Source organism: Pristiophorus japonicus, chromosome 5 (genome assembly GCF_044704955.1).
Source record: "Pristiophorus japonicus isolate sPriJap1 chromosome 5, sPriJap1.hap1, whole genome shotgun sequence".
Lineage (NCBI taxonomy): Eukaryota > Metazoa > Chordata > Chondrichthyes > Pristiophoridae > Pristiophorus > Pristiophorus japonicus.
Window position 1 is genome coordinate 264,861,952 of NC_091981.1, and position 23,733 is coordinate 264,885,684.

At 43.7% G+C, this 23,733-nt stretch overlaps 1 protein-coding gene across 5 annotated transcripts in view; it reads right to left on the reverse strand.

The window, feature by feature from the left end:
• dync2i1 (dynein 2 intermediate chain 1) overlaps positions 1 to 23,733 on the reverse strand; it is a 132,284-nt gene that overhangs the window by 87,301 nt on the left and 21,250 nt on the right. For 4 of the 5 annotated variants that reach the window (XR_011593398.1, XM_070881607.1, XM_070881605.1 and 1 more), the window contains exons 3-4: positions 11,761 to 12,307; positions 2,107 to 2,213 (exon numbers count right to left, since the gene is read on the reverse strand). Coding sequence is in view for 4 of the 5 variants with exons in the window: in XM_070881607.1 (XP_070737708.1) it covers positions 2,107 to 2,213; positions 11,761 to 12,307 (654 nt within the window). In the remaining variant the exon portion in view is untranslated. The remainder of the gene's footprint in view (positions 1 to 2,106; positions 2,214 to 11,760; positions 12,308 to 23,733) is intronic. The other variant, XM_070881606.1, reaches the window with a different exon arrangement.

A 23,733-nucleotide genomic window follows, 5' to 3' on the forward strand; every position in this document is an offset into this window, starting at 1 on the left:
ACAAACACCACAGTGTTTTAATTATTTGTTCTATTGTAGTCCATAAGTTTCAATCCAAAAGCCGTGATAGAAACATAGAAAATAGATGCAGGAGTACAGCTATTCGGCCCTTCGAGCCTGCACCACCATTCAATAAGTTCATGGCTGATCATTCCCTCAGTCCCCCTTTCCTGCTTTCTCTCCATATCCCTTGATCCCCTTAGCCATAAGGGCCATATCTAACTCCCTCTTGAGTTAACTCCCAATGAACTGGCATCAACAACTCTCTGCGGCAGGGAATTTCATAGGTTAACAACTCTGAGTGAAGAAGTTTCTCCTCATCTCAGTCCTAAATGGCCTACCCCTGATACATATTGATTTCAAAAGACTTCGGGAATATTATGAGTTACGTAAAAAATAAATCGCAAATATACTGTAATTGTCGAGAACACGTTAATATCACTGATGGGTCCGGGTATTTTTGCCAATATTAAATAGTCTTTGAAGATGGAATCACTTCGGGCCCAAGTTTTGGGCCGCGCCTCGAACGGCGCAGCCCCGACCTGGACGCCCGTTTTTCGCGCCCGAAAGTGCGCCTAAAAAATACTCAGATTCTCCAGCTCCCTGCCGGTCCTCTGGAGCTGACCGCGGCGCAGCACGAGCTGTAGGGGGGCGGAGCCAGGTCCCTGCGCTGAAATCAGTGCCAGGACCTCTGCACAGGCGCGCTACAGTGAGCGCGCATGTGCAGTAGCTCCAGGCGCCCAAAACTGTTTGGGAGGGGCCCAAGCACGCCGCCCCTAGCCCTGGCCAAATGGGCTCACTGGGGTGGCGTGGATCACAGGCTGCACCTCCCACCCCCAGCTCCCGCTCCGACTCCCCCCCCCCCCCACCCCCCCAGATCTGACTCGACTCTCTCTCTTCCACCCCCCCCCCCCCGGGGACCCGACTCCCGCTCCCCCCCCCCGGACCCGACCTGACCAGACTCCCGCTCCCCCCCGGGACCCGACTCGACTCTCGCTCCCCCGCCCTGGACTCGACCCCCGCTCCTCCCCACCCCCCGGACTCGACCCGACTCCCACTCACAGACCCGACCCGACTCCCGCTTCCCCCCCCAGGACCCGACCCGACCCCCTGCCTTTAACTCCGGTGCTGGGGGCAGGCCCCGCCCGAAGTCTTGGGGCCCAGCCGGGCCGGGCCCATTCAGCCTGCCTCTCCCTCTCCCCCTCCCTCCCTCCCTCTTCCCCTCGCCCTCCCTCCCCCTCTTCCCTCGCTGTCAGAAACACAGACACTAACAGACAGAGTGAGAGATAGAGACACACTGGGGTGGGGGGGGGGGCGTCCTAGCATGCTGTTGGAGGGCTCTCGGTGCTGCAGTCGGCAAGTAGAAAATGTTTTATTTATTAATTTTTTAATTTTTTTAATTAATTTTTTTTGATTGATTTATTGGTTGATTTATTGATGTATATATCATTTATTATTGATGATGGCTCTTTATTTGTAAAACTGAAGTGTTTAATGTTTGTAAACTTCCCTTTAAACCCCCCCCCCCATTCCCTACGCCTGATTTGTAACCTACGCCTGATTTTCTAAGTGTAGGCAAGGTTTTTCTGAGCAGACAAAAATCTACAATTACTCTATTCTAAGTTAGTTTGGAGTAAGTTTTCACTGCCTAAACTTTCAAAACGGGCGTAAGTGGCCGGACACGCCCCCTTTTGGAAAAAAAAATCTGTTCCAAACTGAAACTGTTCTAACTGACTAGAACTGGAGCAAAGTAAATGCCGAGAATTGCAATTTCTAAGATACTCTATTCTAAACCAGTTGCTCCAAAAAAACAGGAGCAACTCAGGCTGAAACTTGGCCCATTAGTGTGGTAGCACAACGCATTCGAGACAAGATCCTGACCATAATACACCACAGAATATGTTCCCAATCTTATTTGCGGCACCAGGAAGCTGCCAAACATATCCCATTTGTCGCTAGGGAAAACTGAAAGGACAAGTTACCACGTGTTTTTCTCTGACTTGAAAGTAACTGTGGCAAAAGCCCTCTCACTCTCAGATTGGGAATGGTGCATTGACTGTGAAGACAGAGCAAAGAAGCAAATTACAAAAGGGAACATTTACTCACTTCAGTGCTTCTCCCTTCCTTATCTTTTCGCTCTCGATGTTTTCTTTCTTTTTCTTCATTTTTGTCATCTTTTGGCAAGTCCAAATTTTCTGAAGCACAATTGGACACTAAAATTGCACACAAGTAACAAACTTTTCCAAGCAACTGATATATGAGCAACAGGTTAGTTATAACATGTTAAATAGAGGATAAAGTTACCTCTAACCTGACCCAACAATGCACCCAAACCCAAACTTGATAAAAGCATGTCTACTGCACAAATCCTGAGATTGAGATTTCCCAAATTCAATTCACTTGGCTACCTAACAGTCGTCGGAGAGATCTTGTTTGGCATTGGGTATTGCATTTCAAAACAAGTTCATTTGTGAAGCACTTCCAGATGCTTTGACATGAAAGATGCATTGTTTACATGAAAGGCATTATATAAATTTAAATACTGTTATAAAACAACCACTATTTATCAAGCTGGATTTGAACCCAGGTCCGAGAAGTGAAAGTCACAAAACCCACTGCACCATTCAATGACAAAATTTATCTTCATCGTTTCCTTTACTTTTGGTTGCAATGAAGTCCGTTGGACATCTGATGAGAAGAGAGACTGGGAACTTTTGTTTAAGCTAGCTTTATATGGCAATAAAATTGGAAGATTTTAATGCTGGGGAATGGTACACTTTCCATTTCAGGATTCAGTGTCAGTGTTAATTCCAGGTCAAGTGCAGCAAAATTAGATGAGACTAAAGTTCCCTTAACTCTACCTCAAGCCCAAACTCAGAAAAACATTTCTACATCAGTGCCACAGTTGTCCATTCCATATGCTCTGCAGCCTACCTAAGTGAGATTAGAGCAAGTTAGTGCCAATTAAGCCAAATTTGAAAAAAGATTGGTTTAGAATAGTCCAGATTTTGTAATACTTCAGCAGGTTCTTTAATCGATAGCAGTGTTACTTTTTTCTTTATCAAGGCCACAATCTACTCGATGAACTGACTGTTTTAAACTGATTGATCAATAGTGGAACTGTACTTGGGCCAAACCCAGCAAGACAATCAATAGATTCCCATTTTATAAGGAGAACACCACAAATAGTACAGGAAGGGTGCTCAGTGAGAACAAGCATACGCATGAATGAAGAAAACTTCAATTACAACTGTAAGCTCGGGTGCAATAAAGCAATCAATGCCATGCAGTGCCCACTGGTCACTGAAAGATTCCCATGATCTAGCAGGCTCTTAAACACCCAGGTGCATCCTCATTATTCCTTACATGGGTGAAAATACTTCTTCCAATTATTTAATGTTGAGAGACGCGAGAACAGGAAAATAATTTAACTGAGCAATTACAATCAACCTAATATAAATTGGGAAAACCCAAGTGGTCCACAGACACAGCTGGTAAATGTAATAGAAACATAGAAAATAGGTGCAGGAGCAGGTCAATCGGCCTTCGAGCCTGCACCGCCATTCAATATGATCATGGCTGATCATGCAACTTCAGTACCTCACTCCTGCCTTCTCTCCTTACCCCCTCTGATCCCTTTAGCCGTAAGGGCCACATCTAAATCCCTTTTGAATATATCCAACAAACTGGCCTCAACAACTTTCTGTGGTAGAGAATTCCATAGGTTCACAATTCCCTGGATGGAAAAGTTTCTCCTCATCTCGGTCCTAGATGGCTTATCCCTAATCCTTAGACTGTTATCCCTGGAACATCGGGAATATTCTTTCTGCATCTAACCTGTCCAATCAAGTCAAGAATTTTATATGTTTCTATGAGATCCCATCTCATTCTTTTAAATTCCAGTGAATATAAGCCTAGTCGATCCAGTCTTTCTTCATAGGTCAGTCCTGCCATCCCGGGAATCAGTCAAGTGAACCTTCGCTGCACTCCCTCAATAGAAGAATGTCCTTCCTCAAATTAGGAGACCAAAACTGTTCACAATACTCAAGGTGTGGTCTCACCAAGGCCCTGTACAACTGCAGTAAGACCTCCCTGCTCCTATACTCAAATGCTCTCGCGATGAAGGCCAACATGCCCTTTGCTTTCTTTACTGCCTGCTGCACCTGTATGCCTACTTTCAATAACTGATGTACCATGACACCCAGGTCTCATTGCACCTCCCCTTTTACTAATCTGACACCATTCAGATAATAATCTGCCTTCCTGTTTTTGCCACCGAAGTGGATAACCTCACATTTATCCACATTATACTGCATCTGCCGTGCATTTGCCCATTCACCTAACCTGTCCAAGTCACCCTGCAGCCTCTGAGCATCCTCCCCACAACACACACTGCCACCCAGCTTAGTCTCATCTGCAAACTTGGAGATATTACATTCAATTCCTTCGTCTAAAATCATTTATATATATTGTAAATAGCTGGGGTCCCAGCACTGAACCTTGCCGTGCCCCACTAGTCACTGCCTGCCATTCTGAAAAGGACCCGTTTATTCCCACTCTTAGCTTCCTGTCTGCCAACCAGTTCTCTATCCACGTCAATACATTACCCCCAATACCATGTGCCTTAATTTTGTACACTAATCTATTGTGTCATCAGAGGCAATCCCTTGAACAAGGATGACTTGCTTCCACATGAGTTCACAGATATTTCAATGAAGGACCCGATGTTCCAGTCCTGAACTCCAATTGAGGGGTGGAAGATGCCTGTGCATGGATTTTTTTAACGTCTGGTGACCATTGCACATCAGCCACCACACAGGCTTGACAGAGCTAAGCCTTTATCCAGTGGCAAGGGTTAACCAGGATAACTGGAGACTTGCTCTGCTGCATGGACCTAGTGCGCACACATATCACAGTGTGGGCTGGCCCGTACTGCCTCTGGGCCCTCGGCTCTTCTGGCCCACGTATCCTCATTCGCCGCACCTCTGCCACGATTTCTCGCCACTCCTCCGCCACAAAAGCACTCACCGCACCTCCGCCACGATCTCCCGCTTGATAGGCATGCTTTATAGGCATGCAAGTAAAAAGATAGCAAGATAAGGGCTATAATGTTGTACAGGTTGAGGTGAAAGGCACTATATAAATGCAAGCACAGGTTGGGTGATACTTTTTTTGATTTGTTGGGCAGGCTTTGAAAAAATCCTCTTCAGTCTGCTGCCATGAGAAAGTAGTTGGCGGTTGCATTTTAGCAGCGAGCTTTGCGAGAATGGGGTTTCCTTTGCACCCACAGCAGTCCAACAGGCAGCAGGCAGCAGTAAGCGAGGACACCCTGTCCCACTGCCTCGCTCACACGGTCCCAGCGGAGCCCGGGGAGGGCGGCAGCGCGCATGCGCCGGCATATTCCAACATGGCGCCGGGTGCTGCGGGGGTTGCCGAGCGCTGACGTTGTGGGCCAAGAACAAATGGGACCTTGTGTGGGACCTTGTCAAAAGCCTTTTGAAAGTCCAAATACACCACATCCACGAATTCTCCCTTATCCACTCTACTAGTTACATCCTCAAAAATTTCTAGATTTGTCAAGCATGATTTCCCTTTCATAAATCCATGCTGACTTGGACCGATCCTGTCACTGCTTTCCAAATGTGCTGCTAATGCATAACTGTTTCATGGCCCACTGCATTAGAGAAACCATGATTGGTAGTAGTCTTCTCAACTGGTATTTGCAAGTGACCCAAAGTACAAAAATGGAATGTGTGGCATCCCTGGGAGGCAGTGGTCACAGAATGATCAAGTTTAACATGTTCCAGGTTTCAGAAATACCAAATATCAAGAGCCAGATATATACTCGTGCTCGTCAGAGAAGAAATAGCAGGATAGTTAAGATGAATACATGGCTTGAGGAATGGTGCAAGAGGGAGGGATTCAAATTCCTGGGACATTGGAATCGGTTCTGGGGGAGGTGGGACCAGTACAAACCAGACGGTCTGCACCTCGGCAGGACCGGAACCGATGTCCCAGGGGGAGTGTTTGCTAGTGCTGTTAGGAAGGGTTTAAACTAACATGGCAGGGGGATGGGAATCTATGCAGGGAGACAGAGGGAAGTAAAATGGGGGCAGAAGCAAAAGGTAGAAAGGAGATAAGGAAAAGTGGAGGGCAGAGAAATCAAAGGCAAAAATCAAAAAGGGCCACATTACAACATAATTCTAAAAGGACAAAGAGTATTAAAAAAACAAGCCTGAAGGCTCTGTAACTCAACACGAGGAGCATTCGTAATAAGGTGGATGAATTAACTACACAGATAGCTGTTAACGGATATGATGTAATTGGGATTACGGAGACATGCTCAAGGGTGACCAAGGCTGGGAACTCAACATCCAAGGATATTCAACATTCAGGAAGGATAGACAGAAAGGAAAAGGAGGTGGGGTAGCGTTGCTGGTTAAAGAGGAGACTAACGCAAACTAAGGAAGGACATTAGCTTGGATAATGTGGAATCTGTATGGGTAGAGCTGCGGAACACTAAAGGGTAGAAAATGCTAGTGGGAGTTGTGTACAGACCACCAAATTATAGAAGTGAGGTTGGGGATGGCATCAAACAGGAAATTAGGGATGCGTGCAATAAAGGTACAGCAGTTATCATGGGTGACTTTAGTCTAATATAGATTGGGCTAACCAAACTGGTAGCAATACAGTGGAGTAGGATTTCCTGTAGTGTATAGGGGATGGTTTTCTAGACCAGTATGTCGAGGAACCAACTAGAGAGCTGGTCATCCTCGACTGGGTGCTGTGTAATGAGAGAGGATTAATTAGCCATCTGGTCGTGCGAGGCCCCTTGGGGAAGATTGACCATAATATGGTAGAATTCTTCATTAAGATGGAGAGTGACACAGTTAATTCTGAGACTCAGGTCCTGAACTTAAAGAAAGGTAACTTCGATGGTATGAGACGTCAATTGGCTAGGATAGACTGGCGAATGATACTTAAAGGTTTGACAGCGGATAAGCAATGGCAGACAGTTAAAGGTCACATGGATGAACTTCAACAATTGTACATCCCTGTCTGGTGTAAAAATAAAACGGGGAAGGTGGCTCAACCGTGGCTAACAAGGGAACTTAGGTCCAGTGTTAAATCCAAGGAAGAGGCATATAAATTGGCCAGAAAAAGCAGCAAACCGGAGGACTGGGAGAAATTTAGAATTCAGCAGAGCAGGACAAAGGGTTTAATTAGGAGGGGAAAATAGAGTATGAAAGTAAGCTTGCAGAGAACATAAAAACTGACTGCAAAAGCTTCTATAGATATGTGAAGAGAAAAAGATTAGTGAAGACAAATGTGGGTCTCTTGCAGTCAGAATCAGATGAATTTATAATGGACAACAAAGAAATCGCAGACCAATTGAACAAATACTTTGGTTCTGTCTTCACTAAGGAAGACACAAATAACCTTCTGGAAATACGAGGGGACCGAGGGTCGAGAAAGGAGGAGGAACTGAAGGAAATCATTATTAGGCGGGAAATTGTGTTAGGGGAATTGATGGGATTGAAGGCCAATAAATCCCCAGGGCCTGATAGTCTGCATCCCAGAGTACTTAAGGAAGCTGCCCTAGAAATAGTGGATGCATTGGTGATCATTTTCCAACATTCTATAGACTCTGGATCAGTTCCTATGGATTCGAGAGTAGCTAATGTAACCCCACTTTTTAAAAAAGGAGGCAGAGAGAGTAAACAGGGAATTATAGACCGGTTAGCCTGACATCGGTAGTGGGGAAAATGTTGGAATCAATTATTAAAGATGTAATAGCAGCGCATTTGGAAAGCAGTGACAGGATCGGTCCAAATCAGCATGGATTTAAAGCATGCTTGACAAATCTTCTAGAATTCTTTGAGGATGTAACTAGTAGAGTGAACAAGGGACAACCAGTGGATGTGGTGTATTTGGACTTTCAAACGGCTTTTGACAAGATCCCACACAAGAGATTAGTGTGCAAAATTAAAGCACATGGTATTGGGGGTAATGTATTGACATGGATAGAGAACTGGTTGGCAGACAGGAAGCAAAGAGTAGGAATAAACGGGTCCTTTTCAGAATGGCAGGTGATATGTCCTTACTATACAGCATAAATGCACACGAGGCCCATACTTGAGAGAAGGTCACTCTGTGAGCTGTTAGCTTTATAACCAAGACCTCAAGTGATGACGGTGGGTGGAACTTCCCCTTTTATACCTGAAAGTCCAGATTAGGAGTGTCTCCCACAAGTTCATCCCTTGTGGTCAATGTTCTCAAGGTGTACAACTTAGGTCAACTTATACACGGGTTACAATGATAGTTGAATACACGAAACAGGCAGTGACTAGTGGGGTGCCGCAAGGTTCAATGCTGGGCCCCTTGCTACTTACAATATACACTAATGATTTAGACAAAGGAATTAAATGTAATTGCTCCAAGTTTGCAGATGACACTAAGCTGGGTGGCAGTGTGAGCTGTGAGGAGGACGCTAATAGGCTGCAGGGTGACTTGGACAGGTTGGGTGAGTGGGAAAATGCATGGCAGATGCAGTATAATGCAGATAAATGTGAGGTTATCCATTTTGGTGGCAAAAACAGGAAGGCAGATTAACTGAATGGTGATTGATTAGGAAAAGGAGAGATGCACTGAGACCTGGGTCTCATGATACATCAATCATTGAAAGTTGGCATGCAGGTACAGCAGGCAGTGAAGAAGGCAAATGGTATGTTCACCAGACTGATTCCTGGGATGGCAGGACTGACATATGAAGTATGGATCGACTAGGCTTACATTCACTGGAATTTAGAAGAATGAGAGGGTATATAAACATATAAAATTCTGATGGGATTGGACAGGTTAGAAGCAGGAAGAATGTTCCCGATGTTGGGGAAGTCCAGAACCACTGGTCACAATCTAAGGATAAGGGGTAAGCCATTTAGGACCGAGATGAGGAGAAACTTCTTCACTCAGAAAATTGTGAACCTGTGGAATTCTCTACCACACAAAGTTGTTGAGGCCATTCGTTAGATATATTCAAAAGGGAGTTCGATGTGGCCCTTCCGGCTAAGGGGATCAAGGGGTATGGAGAGAAAGCAGGAATGGGGTACTGAAGTTGCATGATCAGCCATGATCATATTGAATGGTGGTGCAGGTTCGAAGGGCCGAATGGCCTACTCCTGCACCTATTTTCTATGTTTCTATGTTACTCAAAGGGCTAATTTCAAAGAAATTAATTGAAAATTTAAGCATTTTTTTTTCAGGGGAGGTCATTAACAACAGTGCAGTAGAGGTCAAGTATAACACCTTTACAGAAATAATATTGAGCATCCAGGATAAATGCATACTTAAAATCATCAAGCTTAGACTAAATTAGTGTGACTTTAAATGGATTAATGAATAAATCAAAGGCAAGATAAAGAGCTAAAAAAAATATCTCGACAAATATTGCAAGGAGAATGAGGATGGGTGTCACTAAAATTAATATAGCAACATGCGGATACGTGTTAAAAAGGTGATCAAAGGGAGAAAAATAGACCTTTTAAAAAAAAGCAAAGCTGCAAACACACAATGTAAAGCAGCAAGACATTCTCTCACCAGGAAGAGGGCAGTCAAAGGGGTGAAAATTATAAAAGATGCAAATAGGCTTGAAACAGAGGACAGGCACAAGTAAATGTTCTGAATGATTCCTTCCTCTTCGGTGTTCACAACATACCCTTCCCAGTTATCTCAAGCAAAATTAATGACCAATATAAATGAGGTGAAATCCTAACTAGGCAAAGGACCTCAAAAATAATCAATTTCAAGGGACAGATAGTACCTCAGAGTGCTGAAGGCAACTAGAGAAAAACTGACAATTATGATGGAGTCATTGGATATTGGGAAGGTACCACTACATTGGAAACAACATTGCCTATATTCAAAAAGGGTGACAAATCAGACTACAGACAAAGTAGTCTTACTTCAATCCATGTAAAACAAAAAGAAGAAAAAATGAAAGAACTTGCTCTTAAATAGTGCCTTTCCCGACTTCAGGACATCCAGAAGCACTTCCCAATTAATAAAGTGCTTCTAACGTGTAGTCACTGTTGTAAGGCAGGGAAATGTTGCAGCCAATTTGTGAACAGCACGGTCCCACAAACAGCAATGAGATAAATGACCAGATAATCTATTTTGGTGACATTGATTGAGAGATAAATGTTGACCAGGACAGTGCCATGGGATCTCTCACATTCACCTGAGGAGGCAAATAGGGCCTCAGTTTAGCCTTATCCTAAAGATGGAACCGATGACAATGCAGTACTGCACTGATGTTAGCACAGATTTTGTGTTCAAGATTCTGGAGTGGAACCAACTTCCTTGATGACTGAGGAAATAACATCCGAGATAGACAGTGATAAGTCTTATGACAAGTTGTACCTTGACTTCTCGAAGGCATTTTACGGTTTTTAGTAAAATTCAAAGCTGTGGATATTCAGGGTCAATCTTGGGAATGGGTAAGAAATTGGTTGAAAGGTGGAAATCAGGGGATACTCAGAGGAGTTGTGTCAGGATTGGGTTAGGGAAGTATTGGTTATGAGTCCTGAGAGATCAGGCTCCACTTCTCTTTCAAATGTGCATCAGTGACTTGGACTTAGAAACCCAATGCAAATTGGTCACATTTACAGATGGCATCAAACTGGGAGAGTCAGTGGAATCGGAGAAGGCAGCTCAGAATCACAGAATGAACTGGATAAAATATGTAATTTGGCAGAACCCTGGCAGATGAAGTTTAATATAGAGAAACAAAGTACCTCTTCTGCAAATTTGAAGGGAAAATAAGCAACACATGTATTTTGTAAATCATTTAAAAACAGAAAAGCTTATATATCCAGCTAATGCAGGATATCAATCAGCAAAGTCAACAGAATATTGAACGATATAATTCAGACAATTGAATGAATGTCAGAGGAAGTTGTGATCAAACTATACAGGGCTTTGGTCACACCACATCAACAACAATTTGCATTTATACAGTGCCTTTAACATAGTAAAACGTCCCAAGGCATCTTACGGACTATGTTCAGTTGCGGTCACCAAAACAGAAATGAGACATTCAAGCACTGGTGGCATTATCGACAAGAGTCACGAGGCTGATCTCTGATTTTAACTGGTTATGAGGAAAGACAAGAAACTTGGGCTCTTCATCTTTGAAAGAATCGACCCAAAAGAGGATCTTAGAGGTATACAAGATTGTAAATAGTAGGAAAAAGGAAAACACAGAAAACTATTTTAAGTTACATTGTTATCGTAGAAGGGAGTGACAGATTTAAACTAGTAACAGGAAATTTAGGACTGATACCAGGAAGTTATTCTTCACAAAGAGTAATCAGCATTCAGAATAAACTCCCAGACAGAGTATTAGAAGTTAAAATCCTATAACAATTGAAGAACCAATTGGATGCTGCAATGGGGTAACTTGAGGATCATTCTCAATGGACAAGCTGAGAATAGCCGAATCTTCTCGCTCATCAGTAATTATCTGGCGTCTTGACTGCAGAAGAGAAACTTAACATGATATAACAAAGTGGGAAATATAGAATCAAGTGAACCATCTGCCAAAATGTTCTTTTTAATGTGTAAAACTAATCAAACTGCAAGCTGACGCAAAACCCAAGAATATTTAAAAGACAAATAAAGTACTTCAGTAATGGAAAATATAGAACCATTCCCTTGTAGAATCTGATTTTCATTAACTTTCAACAGTAAATACAAATCTACCTTTATCTTTTCTCTGCCGATGTTTAGATCGTTGGTCGCCAATTTCATCTTTTTCTTTCGCTTTTTCCTGGAGTTTGTCTCTTTCTTTTTTCTTATCTCTTTCTTTATCTTTGTCTCGGTGTCTCTCAGATTCATGTCCCCGATTTGTAGGTCTCTCTGTATTAGAATTCCTTTCTTTGTCCTTGTTACGAGCTCTTTGATCTGCACTGCAGTCTAGTTCCCCTTCTCGATCCTTCTCTTTATCTCTATCCCTGTTTTTATGCTTCTCTCTTTCCTTTTCTTGTTTCTTTTCTTTATCCCTTTCTTCACTCTTCACTTTTTTGGGTACTTTTTCATGTTCTCGTTCTTTATGTCTGTCTCCATCCCTCTCTTTTCCTTTGTTCCTCACTCTGTCTTTATCTCGCTCCCTCTCCCTTTCCTTATCTCGCTCCCTTTCCCTATGTCGATGCTCCCTAGAGTCAGAGCTACCAGTAGATGCCTCATCCTTATGTCTTTTCTTTTCTCTGCTCTTTTTATCATTGTCATCAGTGTGATCTCCTTGGGCAGCCTGAAAAAAAGCAAAATCAAAAAAGGGGTATGTAAAACCATAGAGCATTTTATATTAATTCAAATTTCTTTTTAAGAGATAATTCAAATTAAATAACTTCAACAAAACAACAACTTGTATTTATATAGCGTCTTTAACATAGTAAAATGTCCCAAGGCGCTTCACAGCAGTATTGCAAGAAAAGAAATGTGACACCGAGCCACATAAGGAGAAATTATGCAGATGACCAAACACTTGGTCACAGAGGGAGGTTTTAAGGAGCGTCCTAAAGGAGGAGAGAGGGATAGAGAGGTAGTGAGGCAGAGAGGTTTCGGCAGGGAATACCAGTGCTTAGGTCTAGACAACAGAAGGCACGGCCAGAAACAGCTCTATCAAATCTCCTCTTAGCCTTCACTGCTCTCAGAACATCAGCTTCTCCAGTCTATCCACGTAACTATAATCCCTCATCCCAGAAACCATTCTCGTAAAACCCTCTCCAAAGCCTTCATGTTCTTCCTAAGGTGTGGTGCCCAGAATTGGCCAAACTAGTGTTTTACATAGCTTAAGCATAACTTTCTGGCTTTTGTACTCTTATGCCTCAATTTATAAAGCCTGTCCTGCTAACTTCAGAGATTTGTGCACCAACAGCTCCAGATCTCCCTGTTCTTGCACCCCCTTTAAAATTGTACCATTTCGCTTGCATAGTCTCTCCTTATTCCTCCTACCAAAATGGTGTGAACTTTGTTGATTAAAATGACATCTATACTCTCGTTTCCATTATTCTCGAAATTCCAGTGAAGTAATTCTGCTTAACTGACAAAGATGTTGCACAAACTTAACTTAGAAACCAGTGGACCATAACTAAATGTTTGAGCTGAGCTAAAAGCTTTATTTTTCCCCGATTACACATTTACAATGTAATAGGACTTAAATTCTTCAAAATTATATTAGCAGTGTGAAAGCAAAGGGAAATGGACTGGAAAAAAAATCCTGGGGGTGGGGAGACTCAGAATTGGCTGTCCTGGCCTGCAGTGTCAGCTACTAGTTAGCTCTTCTTCACTTCATTCTTCTCAAGAATTTGCCCCTTCACCTCACTGATGACAAAGTTTTCCTGCAAACAGAATTTCTACCAATTCCGACTCGAGTATTTTTTGTGCAGCTTTTTCCAGGAACTTCATTTCCCGCTCCCACCCACTCCAATTTTCTCCCTCGGGCAATAAATCATGCTGGGGTTGGTTCTGCACATACCGAAATCCATCCAGTATATTGCCTAAGGGGCTGCAAAAAGAAAACAAACAACTTTCATTTACATAGCCTCAATTATTATCTCAAACATCCCAAAATATTTCACAGCCAATTAAGTACCTATGAAGTGTAATCACTGTTGCTATGTAGGGAAACACAAGCAGCCAATTTGTACACAGTAAGTTTCTACAAACCGTGATGAGAAATGATGTGATGTTTGTTGAGGGATAAATGTCAGCTAGGCCACTAAGAACACACCCCTGTTCTTCTTTGAATAGTGCTATGGGATCTTTTACATCAACCTGCAACTGCAGATTGTTCTTCATTTTTCAATTGTTTCCCAGAATGTAAGTGACCCTGGTGTAAGGGGGTAAAAAGTACACTTGAGTAAGAAGCATAAGGGAATTAGGAGGTTATGAGGAATCAGGAGTTCCTCTGTCTTACAGTATGGATTGTAATATTGACCGATTATGTAAAACTCGCTTATCTATGTAAAGCATGCTTATACACTCGCTTACATTGGGTTAAGAAGAGGGAGACAGCAATGCCTGATGGTTAAGGAACCATCTTAAGTAGTCAACACTGCATTGACCCTTAGCACGAAAAATAGAAGATGAAAACATACAATCAGTGCGGAATAACAAGGGCAGTGGAGAATCAACAGCCTAGAAAGACAACATACTCTGCTCGCAGCGCCAATTGTTGGGGTAAAAAGACTTCTCTTCCTCAAGGTGGACTCCCTGATATCAGGAATCAACACCTGCCCGTATTGTATAGCAACCACAAAATCACTCAAACGAAACCTCGGTTAATCGGTTTTATTCGAACATAATCGGGAAATGTTCCAATGAACACTTCAAATCACAAAAGTTCGACAAGCACAGTTATATAATTTTTCGATTTGTGCAACCCTCCTACAAAACCAACGATTGGCCTACTGCTCAGACTGGCTCTGAGTGGTTCTCCCCCACCTGTCCATCGCCCATAGTGTCACCCTTCTTCAACTTTGCCTCAGTTTTTCATGACGTGCTGATTGACCTTGCTTCCCAGGGTATGCTATCTTTCCAGGCTGTTGATTCTCCACTGCCCTTGTTATTCAGTCTGTTTTCATCTTCTATTTTCTGTGCTAAGGGTCAATGCAGTGTTGACTACCTAAGATGGTTCCTTAACCATCAGGCATTGCTGCCTCCCTCTTCTTCACCCAATGTAAGCGAGTGTATAAGCGTGCTTTACATACATAAGCAAGTTTTACATAATCGGTCAACATTACAATCCATACCGTAAGACAGAGGAACTCCCGATTCCTCAGAACCTCCTAATTCCCTTGTGCTTCTTACTCAAGTGTACTTTTTACCCCCTTACACTGGCAAGGCCACATTTTTTTTTAATTTGTTCACAGAATGTGAGCATCGCTAGCAAGGCCGGTATTTATTGCCCATTCCTAACTGTCTTTGAGAAGGTGGTGGTGAGCCGTCTTCTTGAACCACAGAGGGCAGTTAAGAGTCAACCACATTGTTGTGGGTCTGGAGTCAGATAGGCCAGACCAGGTAAGGATGGCAGATTTTCTTCCCCAAAGGACATTAGTTGGGTTTTTACAACCGGTAGGTTCATGGTCACCATTACTGATACTAGTTTTTTTAAATTCCAGATTTATTTAATTAACTGAACTTAAACTGCGAGTTGAACTCACGTCTCTGGATCATTATTGCAGGCCTCTGGGTTACTAGTCCAGTAATATAACCACTATGCTACTGTACAGACCGTATTAGCCATGGCTCAGTTGGTAGCTCTCTCGCCTCGGAGTCAGAGGTTGTGGATTCAAGTCCCTCTCCAAAGACTTGAACATTTGTTGCCCATCCTTAATTGCCCTGAGAGGGTGATGATAGAACATAAGAAATAGGAGCAGGAGTAGGCCATTTGACCCCTCGAGCCTGCTCCGCTATTTAATAAGATCATGGCTGATCTGATCATGGACTCAGCTCCACTTCCCTGCCCACTCCCCATAACCCTTTATCGCTCAAAAATCTGTCTATCTCCGCCTTAAATATATTCAATGACCCAGCCTCCACAGCTCTCTGGGGCAGAGAATTCCACAGATTTACAACCCTCAGAGAAGAAATTTCTCCTCATCTCAGTTTTAAATAGGCAGCCCCTTATTCTGAGACAATGCTACCTAGTCTTAGTTTCCCCTATGATTGGAAATATCCTCTCTGCATCCACCTTGTCGAGCCCCCTCATTATCTTGGAAATTTTGATAAGAGCACCTCTCATTCTTCTGAATTCCAATGTATATAGGCCCAACCTACCTTCATAGGTCAACCCCGTCATCTCCGGAATCCACCTAGTGAACCTTCTATGAACAGCCTCCAATGCAAGTATATCCTTCCTTAAATACGGAGACCAAAACTGGACGCATTACTGAAGGTGTGGCCTCATCAATACCCTGTAAAGTTGTAGCAGGACTTCTCAGCTTTTATACTCTATCCCCCTTGCAATAAAGGCCAACATTCCATTTGCCTTCCTGATTACTTGCTGTACCTGCATACTAACATTTGTGTTTCATGTGCAAGGATCCCCAGATACCTCTGTACTGCAGCACTTCGCAATTTTTCTCCATTTAAATTATAATTTGCTTTTTGATTTTTTCTACCAAAGTGGAGAATCTCACATTTTCCCACATTGTACTCTATCTGCCAATTTTTGCCCACTCACTTAGCCTATCTATATCCCTTTGCAGATTTTTTGTGTCTTCCTCACAATTTGCTTTCCCACCCATCTTTGTATCATCAGCAAATTTGGCTACATTACACTCGGCTCCTTCATCCAAGTCATTAATATAGATTGTAAATAGTTGAGGACCCAGCACCTTTCCCTGCGGCACCCCACTAATTATCCCGACTCTCTTTTCTATTAGTTAGTTGGATTGGAAAACTACAAATGCAGCCCCCCTATTTAAAAAAGGATGCAGACAAAAAGCAGGAAACTATTGACCAGTTAGCCTAACATCTGTAGTTGGGAAAATGTTGGAGTCCATTATTAAAGAAGCAGTAGCAGGACATTTGGAAAAGCATAATTTGGGCAGGCAGAGTCAGCATGGATTTATGAAAGGGAAGTCACGTTTGACAAATTTGTTGGAATTCTTTGAGGATGTAATGAACAGGGTGGATAAAGGGGAACCACTGGATGTGGTGTATTTGGACTTCCAGAAGGCATTTGACAAGGTGCCACATAAAAGGTTACTGCACAAAAGTTCACAGGGTTGGGGGTAATATATTAGAATGGATAGAGGATTGGCTAACTAACAGAAAACAGAGAGTCGGGATAAATGGTTCATTCTCGGGTTGGCAATCAGTAACTAGTTGCAGGGATCAGTGCTGGGACCCCAACTATTTACAATCTATATTAATGTTGTGGAAGAAGGGACCGAGTGCAACGTAGCCAAGTTTGCTGACGATACAAAGATGGGAGGAAAAGCAATGTGTGAGGAAGACACAAAAAATCTGCAAAAGGACATAGACAGGCTAAGTGAGTGGGCAAAAATTTGGCAGATGGAGTATAATGTTGGAAAGTGTGAGGTTATGCACTTTGGCAGAAAAAAATTGAAGAGCAAGTTAAAATTGCAAAGTGCTGCAGTGCAGCGGGATCTGGGGGTCCTAGTGCATGAAACACAAAAGTTTTGTACGCAGGTACAGCAAGTGATCAGGAAGGCCAATGGAATCTTGGTCTTTATTGCAAAGGGGATGGAGTATAAAAGCAGGGAAGCCTTGCTACAGTTATACAGGGTATTGGTGAGGGCACACCAAGAATACGGAGTACAGTTTAGGTTTCCATATTAAAGAAAGGATATCCTTGCTTTGGAGGCAGTTCAGAGAAGATTCACTAGGTTGATTCCGGAGATGAGAGGGTTGACTTCTGAGGAAAGATGGAGTTCGTTGGGCCTCTACTCATTGGAATTCAGAAGAATGAGAGGTGATCTTATCGAAACATATAAGATTATGAGGGGGCTTGACAAGGTGGATGCAGAGAGGATGTTTCCACTGATGGGGGAGACTAGAACTAGGGGGTATAATCTTAGAATAAGAGGCCGCCCATTTAAAATAGAGATGAGGAGGAATTTCTTCTCTCAGAGGGTTGTAAATCTGTGGAATTCGCTGCCTCAGAGAGCTGTGAAAGCTGGGTCATTGAATAAATTTAAGACAGAGATAGACAGTTTCTTAACCGATAAGGGAATAAGGGGTTAGGGGGAGCAGGCAGGGAAGTGGACCTGAATCCATGATCGGATCAGCCATGATCGTATTAAATGACGGAGCAGGCTCGAGGGGCCATATGGCCTACTCCTACTACTTCTGTTCTTATGTTCTAAGCCATCAGGTCCAGGGGACTTGTCCGCCTTCAATCCCATTATTTTACTGAGTACTACTTCTTTCGTGAATGTGATTGTATTTAGTTCCTTCCTCCCGATAGCCCCTTGATTATCCACTGTTTTTTATGTCTTAATATTTGTTCAAAGTCTCTGCCATTTCCCTGTTGTCCATTATTAATTCCCCAGTCTCATCCTCTAAGGGACCAACATTTCCTTTCGCCACTCTTTTTCTTTTTATATACCTGTAGAAACTCTTACTATCTGTTTTTATATTTTGTGCTGGTTTACTTTCAGAATCTATCTTCCCTCTCTATCATTTTTTTAGTCGTTCTTTGCTGGCTTTTAAAAGTTTCTTAATCCTCTGGCCTCCCACTAGTCTTGGCCACGTTGTATGCCCTTGTTTTCATTTTGATGTCATTGCTTATTTCCTTAGTTAGCCACGGATGGTTATCCCTTCCCTTACCGTCTTTCCTTCTCATTGGGATATATTTTTGTTGAGAGTTATGAAATATCTCCTTAAATGTCTGCCATTTATGAAATATCTCCTTAAATGATGGGCAGTCTCCTTGAACAACTGCAGTATTTGTGGTGATGGTGTTACCAAGGGAATTCTAGGATACTGACCCAACGATGATGAAGAAACCGTGACCTTTGTCCAGGTTAGGATGGTACATAACTTGGGAGATGTTTCCACATTACTGCCCTTGTCCTTTGATACATCAGGGAAGGGAGATACTGATGAACTAACTATGGCAGTGCACCCTGTAGATCATACAAACCACAGCCACAGTACACCAGGAGGGGGAGGTCATCGAGTCCAGTGATGGAGTACCGATCAAGCAAACTGCCCTTTCCCGAAAAGTGTTGAGCCTTGAATGTTGTTGCAGCTGCACCCATCCAGCCAAATGCTAAGTATTCCATTGCACTCCCGACTTGTGCCATGTCGACGGTGGAGAGGCTTTGAAGGGTCAGCAGCTGAGCTACTGGTGCAGAATGCCCAGTCACCACCCAGCTCTTGGCGTCACAGTTTTGATATGGATGGTGCAGTGGGGCAGTTGAAGGTCAAGCGGAGATGACTGAGCTTTCTCTTGCTCATTGGTGAGAGTTGGCAGCGCTATCTGGGTGAGGGCAGCATCATTGCCAAGCTTGATCTAATTCTGACCCATTAGCCCATGCACACATAGACTTTTCCAGCAGAGGTCACTACATGGCAATCAGAGTACTGATCCTCACCATTACATTTTTACCTCTTAGTCCATCTGAGGAGCACAACAATTTGTTTATTATAGAAATTTCAGCATAAGATGCTGTCATTTTCTCTGCATCAGAGCTATCCCCTCTAATCCCATTTCCTGATTCTGTCCCCATGCCAATTAGTATTTTTCATCTTCAAGTGACTCCAATTTCCCCATAATGCTGTGATTAGAAAGAATAACTTGCATTTATAAAGCAGATCTTGCGTCATAAGGTGCCCCAAAGTACTTTGTAACCTATGAATTACCTTTTGTATGTCGGCTTTTTTTTTGTTGGCAAAATGCAGCAGCTCCTTTGGACGCAAAAAGGTCCCACAAACAGCAATAATACAAATGACCAGTGAATCTGTTTTAGTGATATTGGTGAGGGATCAGTGTTGGCCAGGATACAGGCTGAACTTCCTTACTCTACTTAGAATTTTCATTTTCCACTGAGACTGTATTCTGTTGGATTTCCTCTACCTGCCCTGTTTTTGCAAGCTCAGTTTTTATTTCCCCACTCGGACTTTTCACTATGTTGTGCTAGTTCTGATCTAGACCTGCAAGTTCCCATCCTGCTCTGAAAGCAGGTCACATGTTACTGAATGATCTCGGCTGTGCTCTTACTACTTGCCTCCCATGTCCGCTGACTATGCTTTGCTCTATTCATCTTTCACAGCTCCTTCATCACCCTTCATTTGGACTGGATTTGACCGGCTCCTCAAACTCCTGCTGTACTCCCAATCTTGTGCCTCTCACTGCCCCATAACTCCCACATTGGCACTGATCTCGTAGATTTACCCTTTATTCTTCCCTAACTCTCTGGTCGTCTCTGCTCTTGATCCAACAGCTTCTCTTCCATTGTACTTCGCTCCTATGCTGCCCCATCGTATCTGCTGGTGCACTTTGTTAACACCCAAGACCACTGAGCACCTCCGCTGGATCCAAGAATCAACCTCAACTGGCTTACAGTTGATCCTCCATTCCTCCTCGGCTCTCTTATTCCACTGGACAACCTCCACCAGTCTCTCAGCTGATACTCCGAATGGCTGCTGGATCCGTTCCCTCTCCACTCTGACTCTGGATATGGACAATGGCCTATCTGTGCACCAAGCCGACTCCAAATTGTCTGCAAATCAACTTCATTTCACCACAGGATCTCAGATTTGAACTTTGTATTGTTTCATATCATCTCCTCCCTGTCCACTGTTACAACTGCAACAGGTCTTGCCTAATCTCTGTCATGCCTATGTAACCCAAACGCATGTGCAAATCTATTTGTATGCAAATTTTGCCTGCCATTCAAGACCCAAGCCATTTACTTCTATCTCCATTTTGCTTTTCTCTCGACCCTCTGAGACCCTTCGAGCTTCTGCCTTCTCCTTCTTGCCATTTGATCATGCCACCCTTCATTTCTTCCCATTGAGGTATTTTTCCCACTCAATTTCTACTCCAACCCGCCATGTCTCCTCTGATATTCTATTGGCCCGCTGCTATCAAACGCTTGAATTCCCCTTGAAATAAGTCCATGTCTATCCGAATAGCCTAATAAGCACGCTCCACTGCCTCCTTTCAAGTTGTGACCTCAAATATCTCGTCACCGGTCTTTCCAACCTTCATTATTATTCATTATCAATAAACTCCTCACCTACACTGTCTGCTCATAACAATATACTGGCTACCTTTCACAAAGGTGGGAATTGATTATACTTCTAGTAAGATAAAATAGTGTATGAAGAAGAAACAAATAAGCTGCTACCAACCATGGGCTACTCATTATTTTATATTAGTACGATGTAGTGTTGATTTAAGATTTGATTAAGTGAGCAAACAGAATGAAAGAAGCTACATATTTAGCCATGCCAAAAAATAATCTACCAACACAATATATGAAACTGAATATATTGAACTGCGATAAAACTATCAAATATCACAAAGAATATCAGGATCTCTGAACATCACTACCAAAAATGCATCAATGCATACATTCATCTGAAAAGTCCAACAGCGGCAACTACAGGGGAATCTCCCTGCTTTCAGCCACTGGGAAAATTGTCGCTCGAGTTCTCCTCAACCGTCTTCTCCGACGGAGCTCCTCCCGGAATCACAATGCGGATTTTGTCCCCTACGGGGCACAACAGACACAATCTTTGCAGCGCACCAGTTGCAGGAAAAATGCAGGGAGCAGCGCCAGCCCTTATACATGGCCTTTTTCGATCTTACAAAGACCTTTGACACTGTCAACCGTGAGGGTCTATGGAGCGTCCTCCTCCATTTCGGATGCCCCCATTTTTGTCAACATGTTTGTCAACATCCTTCGCCTGTTTCACGATGACATGCAGGCCATCGTGATCCTTACCAACGGATCCGTTACAGACCCAATCCACGTCCGGACCGGGGTCAAACAGGGCTGCGTTATCGCTCCAACCCTCTTCTCAATCTTCCTCGCCGCCATGCTCCACCTCACGATCAACAGGCTCCCCGCTGGTGTGGACTTAAACTACAGAACCAGTGGGAAGCTGTTTAACCTACGCCGCCTCCAGGCCAGGTCCAAGATCACCCCAACCTCTGTCATTGAGCTGCAGTATGCGCTCGATGCCTGGATCGATGCACATTCAGAGGCTGAACTCCAGGATATAGTCAATGTATTCACTGAGGCATATGAAAGCATGGGCCTTATGCTTAACATCCGTAAGACAAAGGTCCTTCACCAGCCTGTCATCGCTGCACAGCACTGCCCTCCAATCATTAAGATCCACGGCGCGGCCCTAGACAACGTGGACCATTTCCCATATCTCGGGAGCCTCTTATCAACAAAGGCAGACATTGATGCGGAGATTCAGCATCGCCTCCAGTGCGCCAGCGCTGCCCTCAAATCTACCACCAAACTCATGGTCGACAGGGCTGTAGTAATACCCGCCCTCTTGTCTCGGTCTGAGGCATGGACAATGTACAGAAGGCACCTCAAGTCGCTGGAGATATATCACCAACGATGTCTCCGCAAGATTCTGCAAATCTCCTGGGAGGACAGGCGCACCAACATCAGTGTCCTCGATCAGGCTAACATCCCCAGTATTGAAGCACTGACCACACTCGATCAGCTTCGCTGGGCAGGCCACATAGTACACATGCCAGATACGAGACTCCCTAAGCAAATGCTTTATGCGGAGCTCCTTCATGGTAAACAAGCCAAAGGAGGTCAGCGGAAATGTTATAAGGACACCCTCAAAGCCTCCCTGGTAAAGTGCGACATCACCACTGACACCTGGGAGACCCTGGCCGCAGACCGCCCGAGGTGGAGAAAGTACATCTGGGAGAGCGTTGAGCTCTTTGAGGCTCGACGCAAGGAGCATAAAGAGGCCAGGCGCAGGCAGCGGAAGGAGCGCGCGACAAACCAGCCCTACCGACCTCTTCCCCCTGTCCCACCTGTAACAGGGTCTATGGCTCTTGTATTGGACTTTTCAGCCATCAAAGAACTCAACTTTGGGAGTGGAAGCAAGTCCTCCCCAATTCCAAGGGATTGCCTATGATGATCATCATCATCTGAAATGCAACTCAGGACTCACATCAGTAATTCATATCTGATAATCTATTGTACCAATCAATCTTTTGTTTTTGCAACGAAAAGAAATGTATTTCAAACATTGGGCTAGAAATAGCAGTGGCTCACCGCCCGGTCTCTCAGCAAATTGGCCATTTTGGGCGATAACCGGGTCATCGAGAAATTGCCCAGCTGAGATACGCCGGCGGTTTCGAGGTACCTCTAGGGAGCGGACCGCCAGTGTGTACCGTCCACAGATCGCCATGGCGTGATATTTGGCTCAGCAGTGACCCATAGGTAAATATTTTTTACAACGTCCACAAGAATCAGCGGAGCTGGGCAGTAGGTGATGAAGGAATGCAAAATTGACAAACCCCCCCCCCCCTCCCCGCTCATTTGAAAGGAAATTTACTTTGGGACTATCTACCGGAAAGTTTGGAACTCTGAGGTGCTTATGAAAGAAACTACGAACTTTAATAGAATTTTAGATTTTAAAATACAAACTCAAGGCTGTGGGCGGACCTACGGAACTCGCAAGAGACAGTCTAATCAAGTGAAGGGCAGAGAAACCCAAGGCAAAGAACAAAAAGGGCCATTGTACAGCAAAATTCTAAAAGGACAGAGGGTGTTAAAAAAACAAGCCTAAAGGCTTTGTGTCTTAATGCAAGGAGTATCCGCAATAAGGTGGATGAATTAACTGTGCAAATAGATGTTAACAAATATGATGTGATTGGGATTACGGAGACGTGGCTCCAGGATGATCAGGGCTGGGAACTCAACATCCAGGGGTATTCAACATTCAGGAAGGATAGAATAAAAGGAAAAGGAGGTGGGGTAGCATTGCTGGTTAAGGAGGAGATTAAGGCAATAGTTAGGAAGGACATTAGCTTGGATGATGTGGAATCTATATGGGTAGAGCTGCAGAACACCAAAGGGCAAAAAACGTTAGTGGGAGTTGTGTACAGACCTCCAAACAGTAGTAGTGATGTTGGGGAGGGCATCAAACATGAAATTAGGGGTGCGTACAATAAAGGTGCAGCAGTTATAATGGGTGACTTTAATATGC